The 20,505-nt window shown below is 37.9% G+C and overlaps 1 protein-coding gene across 2 annotated transcripts in view; it reads right to left on the bottom strand.

Annotated features, from left to right (window-relative positions):
• The window catches only part of CEP350 (centrosomal protein 350), a 119,862-nt gene that overhangs the window by 70,968 nt on the left and 28,389 nt on the right, over positions 1-20,505 (bottom strand). For both annotated transcript variants that reach the window (XM_079761606.1, XM_079761607.1), the window contains exons 8-13: positions 16,184-16,297; positions 10,685-10,831; positions 8,806-9,464; positions 7,918-8,039; positions 2,619-3,679; positions 862-1,012 (exon numbers count right to left, since the gene is read on the bottom strand). In XM_079761606.1, the coding sequence (XP_079617732.1) occupies positions 862-1,012; positions 2,619-3,679; positions 7,918-8,039; positions 8,806-9,464; positions 10,685-10,831; positions 16,184-16,297 (2,254 nt within the window). The remainder of the gene's footprint in view (positions 1-861; positions 1,013-2,618; positions 3,680-7,917; positions 8,040-8,805; positions 9,465-10,684; positions 10,832-16,183; positions 16,298-20,505) is intronic.

Genomic DNA, 20,505 nt, shown 5'->3' with positions numbered 1-20,505 from the left:
GGGCGGGCAGTTAGTGGCAACCAGGCAGGCAGGCAGGTGAGCGATTAGGAGCCAGCAGTCCAGGATTGTGAGGGATGTCCGACTGCCAGTTTAGGCCTGATCCCAGGGGGTTCCCCAAGGGGTCCCGGATTGGAGAGGGTGCAGGCTGGGCTGAGGGGACCCCCCCCCCGTGCACAAATTTCGTGCCTCTAGTGGTAATATAATTCTAATCATATCAGGCTATAATAAGAATGAGCTAATACAGGTAAAGGCCCCTCAGTCCTCTCAGTGCCTTGCACATTAAGTGATCAATAAATACTAATAATAGTTATTTTTCAATGCTTTGCAAAATTTTAGATGTTATCCCAATTGTAAAAGAAATTTACTGATTACTTTGGATCATGAAGTCAAGGATCTATCTGGTTATCCTCAGTTCTATCACAGAAAACCATTTCTTAATCTTCTTACATTAGTATAACGTGGACTAGTTCCCCAATACGATCCTCTACTCACAGACTGATTTAACAACCTATATTCTGCTTACTATGTGCCAGGCCCTGTTCTAAGTACTCTGTATTTAACTGAATATTCATAACATTCCATGAGACTAGTACTGTTATTCTTTCCCATTTCACAGGGAGGAAAACTGAGGCACGGGGAGGTTAGTAATATACCCAAAGACAAACGACTAATAATCAGGAGAACCAGGACTTAAAACCAGGAAGTCTGAATCCAGAACCTGTGTTCTTAAAAACCAGTGCTATGCAACCTCAAAATGTATCTTTAAGCAAGCAAAATCTGCCTAATATTCAGACTACAGTTCTCATTTGTAAGTTTCTCTCAATTTTCAGATTTCATTCCACATTGTCAACATATTCTTACTTAGGTTCAAGAGCTGATTTTTTTTCTGTCAAAGTCCCACTCCCTGGAGAGGAGACAAAATCATCTTCATATGAAACACTGCTTAGAGGAGTTGTGCTGGCATTCAAGGGCTGTGATGTTGATGCTCCTCTTTCGAACCTGTCTTCAAACCCTGTCAAAAATAATAATTGAAATGTGTTTTAAAACAAAGATAAAAATACCACAAGCAAAACATTCCACACATGGGGATTAACAACATAGATTTAAGGATATTTTTGTTTGCTTTTATTAGTGTTTTTTTCCAATTTATCTTTATATCTAACAATACATTTTTAACTTCTTATTACTTTTCAAGCATACATGAAAGTAGAGACTAGCATAATGAAACCAAAGTATCCATCACCCAACTTTAACAATTATCAATACAAGATCAATCTAGTTTCAATTAAACTTCCTATTCTCCCCGTCTCTCATTCCTCTTACAGATTACTTTGAACCAAATCCAAGATAACATATTATTTCAACTGTAAATATTTCAGTATAACTATAAAATCTTAATGAAAATCTAATAAAAGGATTAAGAACAAACCCAAATTTCTTATTTAACAAAATAAGGATGTTGATTTAAAAACACTTTGCTTTCTTCAAAAGAACTTTAAAATCCAACAAACTTAAAAATTACCATCTACAGAAATGTGTTAAACCCGTGGTCGGCAAACTGCGGCTCACAAGCCACATGCGGCTCTTTGGCCCCTTGAGTGTGGCTCTTCCACAAAATACCACGACCTGGGCGAGTCTATTTTGAAGAAGTGGCATTAGAAGAAGTTTAAGTTTAAAAAATTTGGCTCTCAAAAGAAATTTCAATCGTTGTACTGTTGATATTTGGCTCTGTTGACTAATGAGTTTGCCGACCACTGTGTTAAACCAAAGAGATCAATAGCCAATATAAGTCTACACAAGATCATAACAAAGTAGCTAAATATGAATTCAGGGAAAACCCAATGTGATACCCAATTAAGCAAAAGATGAACAGATGAAATCACTCCATTTGTCAAATAAATTGTTCACTGTGTGGAATGGAAATTAAAAGACCACAGTATCAATAGCTGACTTAAAGCTCAGCCTCACTCTCCAACCTGAAATTCTTAGTTTAAACATAAGATGGTTGAATCCACCTATGGCAGTAAGAACAAAGAAAGGGCTTGAAGGAACTAAGTCCATTATAGAAAAATTGTGTTGCAGAATCTCAGGCCAAGCAGGTACCTTTAGAGGTTACTGTTTCAGGAACCAACTATGGAGCTACATTACTCTTCAAAGTCTGTTTTTAAAATTAGTTTTGACGAACAGAAATAGATTTGTTTTCATTATCAGAAATGTTACTATAGTTGCCCCTCTTAATTCCTGACCACTATATTCCCAATAATCCACAAGTCACTGTATTAAGAAATATACTTACTATATAAATTATATATCTATGGTCACAGAAAACCTAGTATACATACCAAGCTTGAACATCATCTATGAATTTCTCTAAATTAGACCAAAATTTCTATAATTACCAATCAACGATTGTTTTATGACATTAAAAAATAAAAATAAAAATTTAAAGATTAAATTACTATACTCTAATTGAAGCTGGCAGATAATTTTGATATAGACAATGTTTCCATTACCCTCATTATTAACAATGAAAATTTGTACTTAAGTATTATCTTTATAGAATTATGAAATAATTAAGATAATATACAAATATTACAAAGCTTACTTATTTTTCTCACCTTTTCCATATGACTGATATGATTTTGTAAAAATATTAATGACACTACGTGGACTTCCCTTTGCCAATTCTTCCCATGGTTCTTTGCTTTGTGTACCACCTATGTGACCCAAAAGTGGTAAGAATTTTTCAGCTTCCTTCTGAAACTGTTTGATGGGTTCATAAGCATTTCTTTCTCCAGCACAAAATTCCTTTTCCTTTAATATCTCTGCTATCTTCAAAGAGGGCCGTCCATCTCGGCCTCCCTCTTCTTCAGAGAGACTCCCCTCACTAAGAAGAGGCCCTTCACTGACTGAGTCTGTGCTGGAACCAAGAGACGTTTTGGCTTTGTATTGAGAACAAGGCTGCAGATCAGAGCTAGAAGAGTCAGTCTGCTTCTTACACAACTGTGCCAGAAGCCCTTCTGGTTTGGGACCAGGGGATCTCATTCTGAAGCTTGATATGGCACTATGAGGTCTTATCATCTCAGGAAGCTTTTTAAATTCACTAAGGTTGCCTACACCAGGAAGCTCATCATCAAAAGTTGCATGAGATACACAGGTTCCCAGCATCTTTTGAATTCTGGCAGTGAAAACATCTTCAGTATCCTCTTTCACAGGTGGACTTATAACCTTTGTCCAAGGTCCATCTTCTTGGGGTGTTTGTTGCACATCATACTCAGTGTTCCACACTGACCCATAATTAATGTTAGCCCCAGCTAATTTCTTGGCTTCATTTTCAATCCTGCTGGACAAAGAAGCAGCTGTTGCTTTCAGGGCTTCAATACGATCTAGTTTACTCTTATATTGGCTGGCACTAGGTTTTAACAAGGCATCTTGATGAGCAGCTGGTGAGGTCAGATACGGTTGAGGTGTGAAAGTTAATGGCCCTGAAGCAATATTATGGTTCTTCCTGGTTGGTAAAATAGATTCCAAATCCTTATGCAAAAATCCTGCATGCTCTAGACTCAAGAGATGGGAGAGTAAATTTCCAGCTGTTCCAACAAGAGGCTGTGGTTGAGAATGATGGACACGTGGGCTCAATCTATCAGGCTGCATCCATGTAGGTTCTGTCAAATCCCTCCTGCAAATGAAAGTCACAATATGTTCGTTAACACAGCAACTCATAACTAAGCTACTGGGTTTTTTTAAGTTTTGTTTTTTTCTGAGTATAAGAGTAATGTACACTCACTGCAGAAAAAAAAGGACAGGCGAAGAGGACAAGAAAGATAAAGATCACTCACAGCTAAACAATAACAAAGAGGCACTATTAATATTTCACTTAGAATTATATCTTCCCAAACGTTTTTCTACGTGTATGTAATGTTTTGGTGTTAATTTCACAAAAATATAATTTTATCATCCATACATACTGTTTTGCAAACTGCTTTCTTCAACTAAGATATTTTGGATTATTCATGAAAGAGACGGCATTCTTACCTTTAAGACTCTGTGGATAAAATTTTTTACAACCCTGGCTCTACACTTCCCTTTAAAAATAATGCTACATAAAAGAGAATGCTTAAAATTGATAAATATTAGAGAAGCATCAAACAGACTGTGAAACTTCAGAGGGAAGGCAGAAGAGCGTTGGGGGTGGGGGGTGGTAAGAGATCAACCAAAGGACTTGTATGCATGCATATAAACATAACCAATTGACACAGACACTAGGGGGGGTGAGGGCATGTGCTGGGGGGTTGGGGTAGCTGGGGAGAGCTCAATGGGGGAAAAAGGACACATATGTAATATTATATGTAATACTTTAAACAATAAAGAATTTTTAAAAACTTACATAAAGCAGACTATTAAACAAAAAAAGATTGATAAATATTAACATAGGCATGATATATATTATTCTAATTAATAGTTAATAAATGCCAAACATTTATGTTTAACATCATACATACTAAATAAGGAGATTACTACAATCTAGTTCTTAAAAAAAAAAAAATGAACATAAAAACAGTGAGTACCAATGTAAAACTAAGAGAATCAGTCATAAATATATGATACGATGAAAGGTGCCCATAAAGTCTAATAACAGAATAAAGATGTCCTAGGCAACATTATTTAATTCACCTGTTTCCAGACTATGGGCACCCTGTATATTAAGGGATACTATGGATATATTGAAGGCTGATGTTAACTATTAAGAAGATTCTTAGACAAAATAACATGAGGTTTTTTCCCCTTGGAATTGCCCATTATTTTGGGATGATGACATGAATATATGTTTATCAAATTTGAAGTTGACAGAAAGCTGGGAGGCACAGCTAACATTCTCAAATTACTAGATGCCCAGTGCACAAATTCGTGCATGGGTGGGGTCCAGCTGGCCCGCCCCGATGGGGGCCCATCGGGTTGGGCTGGTAAGGGGGAGGGGCCTCAGATGGTTAGCTGGCCGGCCCCGCCCCCGATCAGGGTGTTGAGGGCCAATCGTGGGCGGGGCCAGTCAGGGGAAGGGACCATGGGCAGTTGGCCAGCCATTCCCGTCCCTGGGCTTTTATATATATCAACTAGAGGCCTGGTGCACGACATTCATGCACTGGGGGTGGGGGTGGGGCCCTCAGCCTGGCCTGCGCCCTCTCGCAGTCCGGGATCCTTTGGGGGATGTCCGCCTGCTGGCTTTGGCCCGATCCCCCTGGGAATCACGCCTAAGCCAGCAGTCAGACATCCCTCTCGCAGTCCAGGGCTCTTGCAGCCTGGGACCCCTCGCACCTTACCACCCGCCTGCAGCGGAGGCAGGAGAGGCTCCTGCCACTACTGCTGCGCTTGCCAGCCATGAGCCTGGCTTCTGGCTGAGCGGCGCTCCCCCTATGGGAGCGCACTGACCATCAGGGTGCAGCTCCTATGTTGAGCGTCTGCCCCCTGGTGGTCAGTGCACATCATGGAGATCAGTTGTTCTGCCGTTCGGTCGATTTGCATATTAGGGTTTTATTATATTGGATGACTGAAAGTTATTTGGACAGGCTGCAACCTTAAACCAAACTAGTACAGATAAATGTGAAGTCCTGCCAATTAAGTTTTAAAAAAAAATCATTTGTAGGAGGGTAACCAGGGTGATGATGAAACAGAAAAACATGTCATGTAAGGTTAGGTTTGGAGGTTATGTTGTAGCACTCTTTTATACTGAAGGACTACTATGAAAATAGAAGGAAGATTGGTGCATAGATTCTATGCCAGTGAATATAGATTCTTACAAATGCAATGTGTGAGGTTATTAGGGCCCAAACTAAGCTGGTAGTAACAGGAATGCAATGGAAGTTATAAATATAAAAGTATTGCTGAGCAAAAATACAAATTATTTAAATTCAACTGTTTAGAATACCAATTTTTTGGCAGGTACTATGTTGATGGTAGAGGAATAGGAGTAAACTAAAATGAAAAGACGTAATCCAGTTAAGACTTAATCCTTACTCTTTGATTTTTCAAGATCTAGCAGGGCTTAGAGACTAATAAACAGCTAAAATACAGTGTTAACTACTAATACAAAGATATATAAACTTTAATAGGGTGTAAACAGGGAACTCTGCCAGCCAAGGAAATTAACTTTTGAGCTATATTTTCAAGGTCTTCAAGATCAGGTTAAGTAATTTGGAGTTTTCCAGGTAGCTAATGAAGAATCAAGAAAAATGAAAAGCAAAGAAAAGAAATGCCATGTTTAAGTAACTAAAATGTGTTAAAACTATTAACAGGAATGGGGAAGCTAAGGACCAGGTAGAGAGGAAAGTGACGGCAATAGGTTAGCTATCACAAGTCAAATAATTTGATATTAAAAGTAAGGAGAGAAGCCCTAGCTTCCACTGGCAGACCAAAGGGTCCCGGGTTTGATTCCGGTCAAGAGCATGTATCTTGGTTGCAGGCTTCTCCCTGGCACAGGCCTGGGTCAGGGCTTGTTCAGGAGACAACCGATCTATGTGTCTCTCTCACATCGATGTTTCTGTCTTCCCCTCTCTCTTCCACTCTCCCTAAAAATCAATGGAAAAATATCCTTGGGTGAGGATTAAAAAAAAAGAAAAAAGGAGAGAAATGTGTGTAAAATAATAAGGTTTGGTAATAGATTTTTTTTATGTTTGGTTTGTTTAATACTGGGTGACTTGTGGAGAGCTAGAAGGAAACACAAGACAAGGTAAAAATTGAAGATATGAAGCCAGCAGGATATATCTGACAACAACAATGGGACTGGTATAAACTGGAGAGTATACCTACCTATAAATATTCAAATTTTTAAAAATGTAAGTTTATTTAAGCTTAAAATTTGAAATGTATTTACAACTTTAAACTAATCATATGAAGCACTTCACTTACTGGGAGGTAGTGTATAAAGTGGGTAAAAGTACAGGCTTTTGGGATCAAACGGCTTAAGTTCAAATACATTTCTACCACTAACATTTTGATATTTTAAAAGAGAGTTAATTAAAGTCTAGATCTCAATTACCTCTTTCATAAGACAGGAATAACAGTGCCTAACTCAAAAAATTTTATAAGGGTTAAATAAGATACCATGTGCAAAATACTCAGATCTGTGCCCAGGACCTAGCAAGTAATCAATAAATTTTAGCCATTTTTATCAGTATTACTAGAGGGGGAGAACCATGTATATTAACCCAAAATTGGAAAGTGATTTGATTTTTATATGTGCACTCTCAAAGAAGAATATCAAAATCTCTTTGTCTTTCCAAAATGGTTATTTTAAAATATAATTTATAACCATGTAAGCTCAAAAATCACCTTAACTTGACTGCAAAATAGTTTTTCAAAATTTATTGCAATCAATATACTACAGCACAAGAAATGTTTTTACAGAAATTTAAGGTAAAATAGCCCTCAATCACCAATCTGGTATTAAATCAAATCTCTTACTAGTCCTTATTCATGTGTTCACATACATCTCTAAATATAATTTTTGAGAGGTAAGAGGAATAAACTGATATGCTGTATGAAGAAATTTTGATTTAATGGATACAGAAGTGCTTTTAAAAAATTATTTACTACAAATACTTTAAAATATTAATTTCACTGTGATTCATTCATCCAACAAACTTTTATTGTGTTTAGTTCAAAGCAAGAGTTTGCAGGTAATCCCCAGGAGGAACTGACATTTACTTTGGATATTAAAAGATAGGTAAAAGTTGAATAGAATAGAAGATGCAGTAAGTAGAAGTGTAACCATGCTTAAGTCTCCATTGGAAGATATAAACCAATTTCTAAACAAACCTCTTGCTCACATAGGTCAGTCAACAAAATTAACTGAGCATAGACCACTATACTAAATTTGATGGAAGATAGACCCTTGACCATCTTTCATTCTCCCCTTTTTACCTTGCAAGAGGCTGTGGTGGTTCTGACAGGGACATGTCACTGCTGGAAGATGCACTTGGGGGACGTTCCTGCACTTTGTTTTCTTTGTCAGATTCTCCAGATGGCTGATACCCTGGTCTGGTCTAGAAGAAAATGGACATCAAATGCATCTGACTCCAATCACAAAGATATATTCAGGGAATACATGGGACAAATATTAAATCATTTCACCTTTACAAAAATCAGGATATGTAGGTGTTTTTTTTCCTGTCAAATAAAACCCATTTAAACTTAGTTTGTTTTAAAAACAGCCATTACAATTAATAGCAAATTTATACCTGAAATCCAACAAGGGAACCTAATATTAACTGCATAATTTAGAGGATATTATACTCTTTCTAAACCTGTTTTTCACCAGATAAGTAAAAATACTAGTAGTATCTACATCTTCTCAGACTTGTGAAAATTTACCAAAGCTAAGTCTGTAAAAACCTTTAAAATGGTACACACTTAATGTTACCCTTATTATTTTTTTAAAAACATTAGCAATACTCATAAAATTACTACAATGAACTAGAATATTCTCTAATTTCAGCACAGATCACAAAACTAGGCTTTTCATTATCATAATTTAACTTCATGTGCTTAGTAATACAATGTAAACTAGCAATGAATGATGAGATGGAACAGATCGGTAACAGAGAAATAGTAAATCTCTAATTGAGAACTTACGGTCAATCATATTTATCAAATAACTCTTCATATACAATAAATTTCATGAAAGGCCATCATTACAAATTTTGCCTTAGCATACAGGAATGTTGCATACAGGAATTTTTAAATAGTACACCAAATAAACTTTTCCTAACCATAAATTACTTCCCTTTGTATTTCTGCCACTACTATTACCTGTGTTTCCTGCATAGTATGTTGATGAGACGGCTCTTCAAGCAAGGTCTTTTCTAGTAGCAATTTGGAGTAAGTTTCCTGTAGACGCCTAGTTGCTGATGGCTCAGAAGGAGGCACATTTTTTACTTTAGTAAAGGCTTCTTTCTGCTTCCGGTAGAGCTCCTGTAATCGTTTGTTCTTCTGCTCAGTGGCCTCCTTTTGAGCCTTCTTCTCTTCATTTTGCTTCCTCTTCCTTTCCTCCTGCTGTCTAACAATGTACTGTCGTACCTCATCTGTGTCATAGTGGCGCTTTTTAGAAATAACAGGGGGATCTTCATTAGTTGTTATTTTGTCAGGTTTTCTTTTTACTGGGCTATGACTCCTCCAAGCTTGTACTGGTGCTGATGACTTCTGATTTTGTAACTCTCCTGCCTCTTGCCTTGCCGCCTGAACTGCAGAATCCAGCTGTAGGTCATCAAGAATTCCACGAATTTCAACAGGTAAAAAGTCTTTATTTAAGGCAGTATTTTCCTCCTGTTTATTATCTGGAAGAGATGGAGCTAATTTCTTTATATTATTTTCAGACCGAGCTCTACTTCTTGAACGTTCTGAGTTTCGTGGAAGATGTCTATGTGAAATATTCAACCTGGGATCAGATTCTGCTCTTCCAATATGACTTCCTGCAAAGGATGAACTGTTAGTGATGTATTAAAATTCTGTATTCTTTCCTAAAATTTATTGCATTCAGTGAGAAAATTTCCCTGTATCTTAAACTCTAATTTAAATATTGTATAAAGTCTTCTAAAGAATATTATAGGAAGGAAACAAAAACATCTTTTTTTTTTATCAGTAGGAGAATTTCTATATTCTGAAACACTATGCTTCTTGGCATTAGGAAAAATGCATCTTTTAATATTTCTGAAATAAGGACAGATATTGTTGATGTGAATATTTAACTATTAATGGAAAATTATTATTTCTCTCTCATGTGCTTATTTAATATTACTCTCCCTCCCAAACTCCCAAACGTCTGATTTAAAAAAACGAACATTACACTGCCACAACTCTCCAAAGAGTGACAGAAAAAATTAAATATATAGAAAAACATCATGTTATCATCTAGATATTTGTTGATGTGGCTTACTTTTAGACTAAGAATGCATGTGAGTTTATTTATAAGCTAAATGAAAGTGAAGAGAAGCAAATACAAAGGATATATTAACTTCTATATACCAAATTATAGCTGCAATTGCATTTCTTACTGAATCCATTCCAGAAGTTCAAAGTAAGGCAAATTTTGCTGCTGAAAAGGAAAGCTGGCCTATAGGTATAAATATTTCATTTTCCAAACTTAGCGTTCATGAAAAAGTAGCTAGTTACTGCAAATAGCATTCAAAAAGAATTTCAAAAAGAGAAAAGTAATGGAATCAAAGGTCAAACTAAGGAGTTGTGGATCCTAATCAAATTTTGCTACCCACTGCCTAGATACCCAATTCCCTCTCAGGGCTTATTTCCTAATCTGCCAAATAAAAGATCTGAACCTTTTTAATGTATGCCTGTGTTTGTGTACATAGGGATCAGAGAAATTGAATTTGATTCTCCTAAGGTTCCTAAAAAGTCTATTAATATTTGATTAAATGATGCTTTGATATTCACAATGACAGCTAAATGTAATAAATATAACATAAACAAAATTCTTAGTAGAGATCACCATAACACCTCTGTGTAGAAGTTATCCATAGACAAGCCCAATAGAACGTCTTCTTTTTTGAGCTACATTCACAATTTTACATATAAAGCAAAGTCATAAAGCATTACCAAAAGAGTATTTTCACCCTCTTTAAGTACTTACATAAGCAAATTTTAATTATTGAGATAATGTAATAATTCGATTACTTACCAGATTTAGTAGTTCTTTCTCTTCCACTTCTGTCACTTGATACTGTTCTTCGCTCTTTTTGCTCCATTTTGGGTGCAGGTCCCAGAATCTTCTTTACTAATTTCTGTCCATCTCGCCAAGAAGATGTACTTATCAGATGACTGCTACCTAAAATATAAGCATTGAATTTAAAATTTAAATTTTAGTTGTAAAAAGTATATCTACTCAATCATACAGGTTTTCTAATATTCTTAATGCTTATCTTATGCCAAAGTCCAAAGATTTATAATCTACTTTTTAACCCTAAGTCTCCAAAATCAAAGAAGTTTGTTTAAATCTTGATGTACCCACACACAGTTAAGTACCAAATATTAATAATGATAACTGAAACCTCAAAAACTAGGTCACAGAATCCAACAATTTTTCCACAGAACAAAAATATGTGTTAACTATAAAAGTGTTTGGTATATCCACACTAGCACAGTATCTGGCACATGGTAAAATGTATGTTTGCTGAACTTAATCTAAGCACAGAAAAAAAATTTGAGTAAATATATAACATATAACAGTTAACTGTGATTACCTTTGGAGGTGATGATATTACAGGGAATTTCACAGATATATACCAAAACTACACACTACATTTTTATGCGTAAAATAATGACATTAAACAAATACTATTAACATTTTCAATTATCCCAATTATAAATGTTCATAAAAATAAAAGAATGTTCTAGTAAATACAGCTGTTTACCAGGAGAAAATCTTTTCATTTACTATTTTCAGATTGTAAAAAAATTAAAATTAGACCATCATCTCAAAATAGACAGTAACTTAAAAACAACAAATGATATAAAAGACTGTTTATAAAATAGGAACCATAAAAAATAAGCATGAAATATATATATTTAAATGCAAAGTAATATAAGAAATGGAATAAAAATAATAAAATAGTCCTTTAAACTTAATTAAATTAGAAAAATGATTTTTACATTCATAGTCATTGCTGGTAGAATTATAATAAAATCATTCTAGTTATGCATTGCTTGTTGAAATATAAGTGGGTATAAAACATATATATATATATATATATATATATATATATATATATATATATATATATAAAAGTGGGTACAGTTTCTTTTCAAAAAACACACAATAGCCCTAGCTGGTTTGACTCAGTGGATAGAGCATCAGCCTGTGCACTGAAGGGTCTCAGGTTCAATTCCGGTCAAGAGCACATGCCCGGGTTGTGGGCTCAATCCTTGCTGCGAGGCGTGTAGAAGGCAGCCGATCAATGATTCTCTCTCATCACTGATGTTTCTATCTGTCTCTCCCTCTCCCTTCCTCTCTGAAATCAATAAAAATACATATTAAAACACACACACACACACACACACACACACACAACAAACAGTATTATGTGTCAGGGGCCCCAAAAGTGCTCATTCACCTTGATCAAATAATGTAAATAATAGCATGATATTTAGTAAAAATACAAAAGAAAGAAAAAAACAAATGAAAATGTTCATTGTATTATCCTATATAATAAGAGAGGAATATGCTAATTATCTGTTATGCCCTGAGGTGTAACAACCAACCGGTAATGACCGGATCCCGGATCTGCAGGAGGGTGGGGCAGCAAACTACAAGTGGGCGGCGGAAAGCTACAGGATGGGGCAGGGCAGCAAGCAAGCGGGAGGCGGAGAGCTACAGGAGGGAGTGAGCTACAGGAGGGGGCAGGGCAGCAAGCTAGGAGGGGAGGGGAAGCTACAGGAGGGCAGGGCAGCGGACGGAGAGCTACAGGAGGGTGGCAGTGACCTACTGGCACACAGATTTGTGCACAGAGCTACTAGTTATTATATAAGAATTAACCTAAATATTGAAGAATGGTGAATGGTTAATTAAACTAGATTTCTACTAGATAGAGTACTATGTGGACATTTCAAATCACAATTTCCATAAGATATAACAAAAATGTTCTATAGAAAGCTTCTAAGAGAAAAAGATAAAATTTTATATATGCTATGACTACAATCACATATTATTATGATTGTAAGGCCCTGGCTTGTTTGGCTCAGTGGATAGAGCGTCGGCCTGTGGACCAAAGGGTCCCGGGTTCAATTCCAGTCAAGGGCACATGCCCAGGGTTGTGGGCTGGATCCCCAATAGGGGGCGTGCAGGATGCAGCCAATCAATGATTCTCTCTCATCATTGATGTTTCTCTCTCTCTCTTCCTCTCCCTTCCTCTCTGAAATCAATAAAAATATATTAAAAAAAAAAAACTACTGTAAGGAAGTACACAAAATAATACTAGTACTTTATTTAACTAAGGGTAGTGTTTTTCTGTGTTTTCTTCTATTTTCCAAGCTTTTTGTGACGCTATTTTAATTGTATCTATATATATAAAAGCCTAAGGGACCAAACGACCAATCACTATGATGCGCACTGACCACCAAGGGGCAGATGCTCAACCAAATAAGTAAAAATACTAGTAGGCTCTATCCAGATTGCCCAGATTTATGTGGGAGCGCCATTTGGGAGGGAGAGTAATATTAAATAAGCACATTTAAGCGGGAGCGCCATTCAGCTGACTGACCCGTCCCGGTGGCCCACCAGCTCAGCGGCAGCCACTCACTCCCTCAATAGTTCCCAGGTCCTATCTCTGGAGAACAGGCCAGGCCCAATCCTGACAGCGCTGCCAGCCTCCTGGAAGTCAGCCTCGGGCATCGCAGCTGCTTCCCTTCCTTAGACGCTCCACAAGGAAGAAACAATATAAAAGCGGCTGCCAGGTGGCTCCCAACAACCAGCGCAGAAGTCAGCAGGACAGATCTGGATCTCAGGCTGCCAAGAGCATCCCACTGCCCGCCCGGATGACCAATTGCATCTTGGCCCCCCTAACCTCCCTCCAGACGGGCACCAGATGCAGGGCTTATGGCCGCTGCAGCGACGCAAGCCTCTCCTGATCGGGACTGACTGGGCGCGAGTCGGAGGTAGGCGCAGTGGGGCCAGGATGAGTGGGAGCGGCAGGCAGGAGCAGCAGGCAGCATTGGACTGCGTGTTTTGGCCAGATTCCCGAAGGCCAACCCCAAGGAACCCCACCTGTGTACAAATTCGTGCACCAGGCCTCTAGTTTATAATAAAAGACATTCCGTTTAGAGTTTCTTTAAATGGGACTTTAATTTAAAAGTTTAAATGCAAGTATAGTTTTAATGAAAACATCTATTATGAAGAAACATGAATTATAAATGTGTGCTATTTATTTTAGAAAAAAAAATATTTTTGCAACTTGTTATTAACCTTAAACAGTCTATCTAAAATATTTAAAAGATTTTACATCTATTGCTCAATTTAGTTATAAAAAACTTTATGCTTTTAAGCAAAATGAGAGAACAGGCCTCCCTTCAATTTCAGCTTAATTTTCTGAATCAAAAACAAGCAACCATAAATATACTGGTAGTTATTTATAAATGTTGGCTTCTGAATATCTTCATTGGTTATTTCTGAATTCTGGCTTTCTGGAATAGTCTCATGCAGTCACTGGTAGAAAAAGAGGACTTTCACTATAGATAAACTATTAATACAGCTTTTGCACATTTAATGACTCTGTCTCAGTTACTGCCCCAGTGCACACATAGGAATTAGCCTACCACAAACTGGAAAAATATAATCCAAGATCAGTGTTCAAAAGTTATAGTAGTTCCAGTGTTTCATTTCAAACTATGCCCCTGATAACAGTATTACATAGTATCTCATGAAAAATAGCATGCCTTATTATTTTTTTATTGATTTCAGAAAGGGAGGGAGAGATAGAAACATCAATGATGAGAGAATCATTGGTCAGCTGCCTCCTGCACGCCTACTACAGGGGATTGAGTCCACAACCCAGGCATGTGCCCTTGACTGAAATCAAACCCGGGATCCTTCAGTCTGCAGGCTGACGCTCCATCCACTGAGCCAAACCAGCTATGTGCATGCACCTTGTTCTTTTAATTTAAGAATTAGTTTAGTTTACATTCAGATAATTCATGCTCCCATAAAAAAAATTTTATTTGTATACAGTGAGGGTCATTCTCTTCTGACAGAGTTAACAATGAGTGTCACAAAATATGTTATTTGCCACTCTATTAATTAGTCTATGACCAGAAATACAAGTGCCTGGTCAAAACCCTGTGCCCCATCACTCCTGCTCTTTGTGTTCCCACAGATCTTGCACACCCCCTATCATACATTCATCACACTTTATTCTAACTATGTATTACCGTTTTCCTGACAAGATTATAAGCTTCAGGAGAGGAGGGACTATGTGCATCTTGCTTACAACTGTACTGCCTAAGCAAGTATAGCACAATACTCACATACAGCAAGTGCTCAAAAATATATGCATAATGAATGAATGAATGTATAAATGATTGATTCAAAGTGTCTCCAAGCTGAAAGTGACAAGCTCCCAACTTTCTCCACTCTCCCTTGGCCCAAATTACTCACTGACATAAATAGCCATTTTCAGTATAATCAGAAATAATAATAATAATTAATAGAATTATTCCTAACATTTGAGTGCTTACCATACATATGCAAAGTACTACATTGAGTCCTTTAGGCATTATTTTAGTTCTGACAACAACTCCATGAAAAGTACTACTGCCTTCTCATTTTACATATGGGAAAAATGAAGGACACTAAAATTAACTCATTTACCAAAGGATCAAAGCTAGGTTATAAATCTGGGCAATCTGGATAGAGCCTAAAATGTTGATCACTATGGAACTAGGGAATTCTCTTTTTCACAGTATTGATCAACTCAGAGCCCAGCCTGACCACTACAGGCATGGACTGCCATACTTTCCTTAGTGACAGTCCCATATATAAAAATTTTTTATATAGAAAGCCATCCCTTTCTATATATAAGTTCACTGCATAAAAATCATTACCTTTCATCTGATTAATTTCTATTATAAATGACTGAAAAAATTTTGGGGGAGTGATAGATGTGTTTAGTATCACGGTAAACATGTGGCTTCATGGGTATAGACATACTAGTATATGAGAACTTATCAAACTATACATTCTAAATACATGTAGGTTATGCTATACACACACAAAATAATCTATATATATAAAAGCCTAAGCGACCATTTGACTGTTCGACCCGTAGCTATGATGTGCACTGACCACCAGGGGGCAGACACTCCGACTGGTAGGTTCGCTTGCTGTTGGGATCTGGCCAATCGAGACTGGGCGAGATGGGCAGGACATGCCCTAGAGTCCTCCCATGGTCCCTCCCCAGCTCTGATCGTGCACTGGTGGGGTCCCAGATTGTGAGAGGGCGCAGGCCAGGCCAAGGGATCCCACCAGTGCACAAATCCGTGCACCGGGCCTCTAGTGATATATAAACTGTATTCCATTTTAATATGTGCCAAACAATGAGAATATCTGGTTAACAAACATTTATTTCCATGTAGATACCATTTCAGTAATATCTAACTTTAGGAGGTACATGATATTGAGAAAACTAACCTGTTTTGCATTCTGGACTTGAAAACTGTGCTACCTTTTGGACTTTTCGTACTGGCTTGACCACTTTCTTCTCTTTACTTTTTTCAGCAGGTTTCTCTTTCATAGAGATGTCTTCTGAAAATCAGAAACATTTACAGCAAATATTACAATTATTTCTACCCACCTACTCGTTCTCCCCCCAGTATGAAAAATCAATATAAACTATATAAACTCTCCACTGAGGCTATTGCAATGAACCATAAGCTACCAATGCCAATTCCTCTTATGGAAAGGTCTAAGGATTACCACTACTCCGCCGTTAGGTTCCAAATCTTTGTATTTATTTTTTTCAGCAAATACTTGGAAATGTAACTCAATTCCACAAACTGGAAGAAACTTCAACAGTAATGCTTTCCAGCCCAGGTTCCACAGCATTTATAGAATCTCAAGAGATAAGCACTTTCTCAGATTCCAATTTCGTTTAAAAATTCCTATGTAACTGAGATATTAATGAACTTCTGGAATAAAACTTCATAAAATACTTTTTTTTTATTGATTTTTTACAGAGAGGAAGGGAGAGGGACAGAGAGCCAGAAACATCGATAAGAGAGAAACATCAACCAGCTGCCTCCTGCACACCTCCCACTGGAGATGTGCCCGCAACCAATGTACATGCCCTTGACCGGAATCGAACCTGGGACCCTTCAGTCCACAGGCCGATGCTCTATCCACTGAGACAAATCGGTTTCGGCAAAATACTTAATATTCCTAAATTAGGCCCTTTTATAATTATGTTAGTGAAATATGTCAAGTATTTCACATACAAATTACTACTCACTAATTTTTTCAATTCTAATCTGGGAATATATACAGAGGTGGGCAAAAGTAGTTTTATATAGTACAAATAAATAATACAATAATTAATAAATACAGGAATAAACTCTGTTTCACGTATTCACAACTATAAACCTATTTTTGCTCACGTGTGTGTGTGTGTGTGTGTGTGTGTGTGTGAATTAACCTCCATTACAAATAAATATACTTTAAAATAGAGAGAGAGAGAGCTCTGCATTCTGGGCAAAGAGGAAGTAAGTATGAGTCAAAGGCAGGAGCATACCAAATGTCTAAGAAACAGCAGGAGGCCAGTTTGCATGAAGTGAAGAAAGAGAAAAGTTGCAATAATTGGGGAAAGACATAACTGATCATGTAGGGCTTTATAGGTCATTTTAAGAACTTCAGGTTTCACTCAAGAATGAGATGGAAAGGGTTTGGAAGATTTTGAGCAAAGGATTGATATAATCTCAATTAAATTTTAGCAAGCTTACTCTAACAGCTGTGATGAGAACAGACTCAGATGAAAGGCAGAAGCAGGGACACCAGTTAGAAGGCAACTGCAGTAATCAAGGCAAGAGACTGATGGTGGCTTAGAGCTAGGTGGTAGTGACAGAGGCAGGTTAAGCGGTTTTATGTTAGATACATTTCAGATAATATTAGACATAAGTTATGAGGGAAATATGGGGGCAAAGGGGCCTAAACAATGAAAAGAATAGGATTATCTGAGGTGGAGAGACTACCAGAGGAATAGGTTTAAGGGGTGTACAGTGGCCCCATTTAGTTAGCTCCATTTTAGATATATTAAGCTTAAGAAATCTATTATATATCCCAAGGAAGATGTGGCATTAGCAGCTGGATGTAAGAGTCTGAGTTCAGAGGAGCCGTTTGGAACAGAGACATAAATTTGGAATCATCATCAACAACAAATATTTAAAGCCCTGAGACAAGTTCATGTGCATGTATATATAAAAGTTTAAAGAGAAGGGGAAAGGAGGAGAGGGGAGGGGAGGGGAGGGTGACAGATCCAAGTACTAAGAATGGGACATGCCAATTTTTAGAGATCAGAAAAAAACTGAAAAGGAGCAATCAGACTGAGGAGGAAAACCAAACATTTATGGTATCCTAAATGTCCAGTGAAGAGTTTTAAAAGAGTTTCAATCATGTCCAATGTTGTGAGAAATCAAGATGACAAATCTAAATTAAACTCTGGATTTAGCAATGTGGAAGTAGCTGATGATCTTGATAACAGTAGTTTACAGAAAAGTAGGAGCAAAAACCTAATAGAAAGGATTTGAGAGTGAAAGGAAGGAGAAAAATTTGAGACAATGAGTATAGGGCAACTTTCTTAAGTTTTGCTGTAAACAGGAGACAAACAGGGCAGCAGTTGAAGACAGGGCCAAAAGAGGGGTTCTTTTATGATGGCTGAGAGAATAGCATGTTATCAAATAGTAAGTATGTTGAAAGGCATGACCTCGCAGAGGGGGAAAACCTAATGATGTAAAAGAAAGGAAACTGGGCTAAAGTAATGTTCTTAAATACACAAGAGCAAATGGAATCTAAAATACAAGTGGATGGGTTGGTCTTAGCTAGGAGCACAGAGTTCATCTACCATAACAAGAGTATAACAGACAAACCTCTTTAAGAGTTCTTTGACCTACAGCATTCTAATTATCTATAATGATACTGTCCTGTGAGGTATAGTGTTGAGAGGTTATGTAACATAGGCAGTATACACAGCCAATCTAATAAGTGGCAGAGCCTGAACTTAAACCCTTTCAAGCGGATTCCAAAATCTTTGCTCTTAACTATTACATTACTAGAGGCCCGGTGCACGAAATTTGTGCATGGGTAGAGTCCCTAGGCCTGGCCAGCGATCAGGGCTGATCAGGTTCCCCACCTCCCCACCTCCTCTTTCCCTCACTCCCTCAGTGCCCTGCCACTGGTTGCCGGCCACGTTCCGCACTGCTCCCTGGTGGTCAGCACACATCATAGAGAGCGATCAAACTACCGTTCTCCCAGTCGAACTCCTGAGGGGATACTTTGCATATTAGCCTTTTATATACAGACTAGAAGCCTGGTGCATGAAATTCGTGCATGGGGGGTAGGGGGGTGTCCCTCAGCCCGGCCTGCACCCTCTCCAATCTGGGACCCCTGTGGGATCGGGCCTAAACTGGCAGATGGACATCCCTCTCGCAATCTGGGACCGCTGGCTCCTAACTGCTCACCTGCCTGCCTGCCTGATCGCCCCTAACCACTCTGCCTGCCAGCCTGCTCACCCCCAACTGCCTCCCTCCATCCCCCCGCTGGCCTTCTCGCCCCCAACTGCCTTCCCCTGCGGGGCTGAGGAGACTGGGGGACTGAGGCTGGATGAGGTGGGGCTGAGGGGACTGGGAGCCGCCATCTTGTGGCTGTGGGCACCACCATCTTGTGAGGGTGTAATGGTCAATTAGCATATTCCCTCTTTATTAGATAGGATACTTTTTCTCCACAAAAGAAAAGAATTTCTGAATACAGTGCTCTAAAATTAACAGTAGGAAAACTGGACTAAACACTTAAATGCCACCAAATTTATTAGAAGGAACTCTATGAAGGATTACTAGAAAAATCTCTGGCTTTATAGTCAGAGATGGCTTTGAATCTTGAATTCAATTCTTTTTTCTATTGTTGACACTATTATAGATGTCCCCATTTCCCTGTCTTTATCCCCTTCCACCCAGCACCCAGCCCCCTTGGCTTTAACCCTTTGTACTCGCTTGCTTTTTTCTCGATTCCTTTATTCTACTCGGGATTTAATTTTTTAAATACCCCAGATTTTACAAAGCGCGGCAGTAGAATAAAAAACTGGATTTTCTTTTCATACACACTTATTTATTTGGATTTTTTTATATTTCAAATTATTGATACATTCAAAGAGTATAAAAAGAGCTGCTACCGATGCTAACCGTGTCAAGTCACACTCGACATCCGAGTGCAAAAGGTTAATTCTTAACTACTCTATGAAACCTTGGGAAAATTACTCTTTGAGCCTCTATTTCCTCAACTGTAAAAAACACAGAATACTAAATACTAGCATCTTGTCCAAAATCATACTAGGTGTTCAATACTTAATAACATTACGAGTATGACCTTCCTATTTCCCTCTTCCTGTCTTCCAGAAGTACCTCGTATTTCCAATCCTCTAACATTATTCCCTTCCTATAAGGTTCATATTTCTTCCTGCATTTTGCCCTCATGTTAGTATCTTCTTAACTGCTGCCTGCCGATCACTCACTGACCATTTCAAAGATCTCAAGAGATCTAGTAGAAGAAATAAACTTCAACTAGACTGCTGTATTTTCTTCAAATAGGCCCTACTCTCCAAGTCCCTCAGTTTAAAAATAGCCTTCGCTTCTGTCACATCAGCCTTGTATGCTAATTTTAACCCTGGAGCAGAGCCTAGAGGCTAAGAAAGCCTTATGACTAAAACCACTACCACTTTAGTATACCATGTAGTTAGAAAAGGGAAATAT

This window comes from Cnephaeus nilssonii (genome assembly GCF_951640355.1).
Source record: "Cnephaeus nilssonii genome assembly, chromosome: 21".
Lineage (NCBI taxonomy): Eukaryota > Metazoa > Chordata > Mammalia > Chiroptera > Vespertilionidae > Cnephaeus > Cnephaeus nilssonii.
The sequence above is the reverse complement of the archived record's forward strand: the minus strand, read 5'-3'. Positions and strand labels throughout refer to the sequence as shown.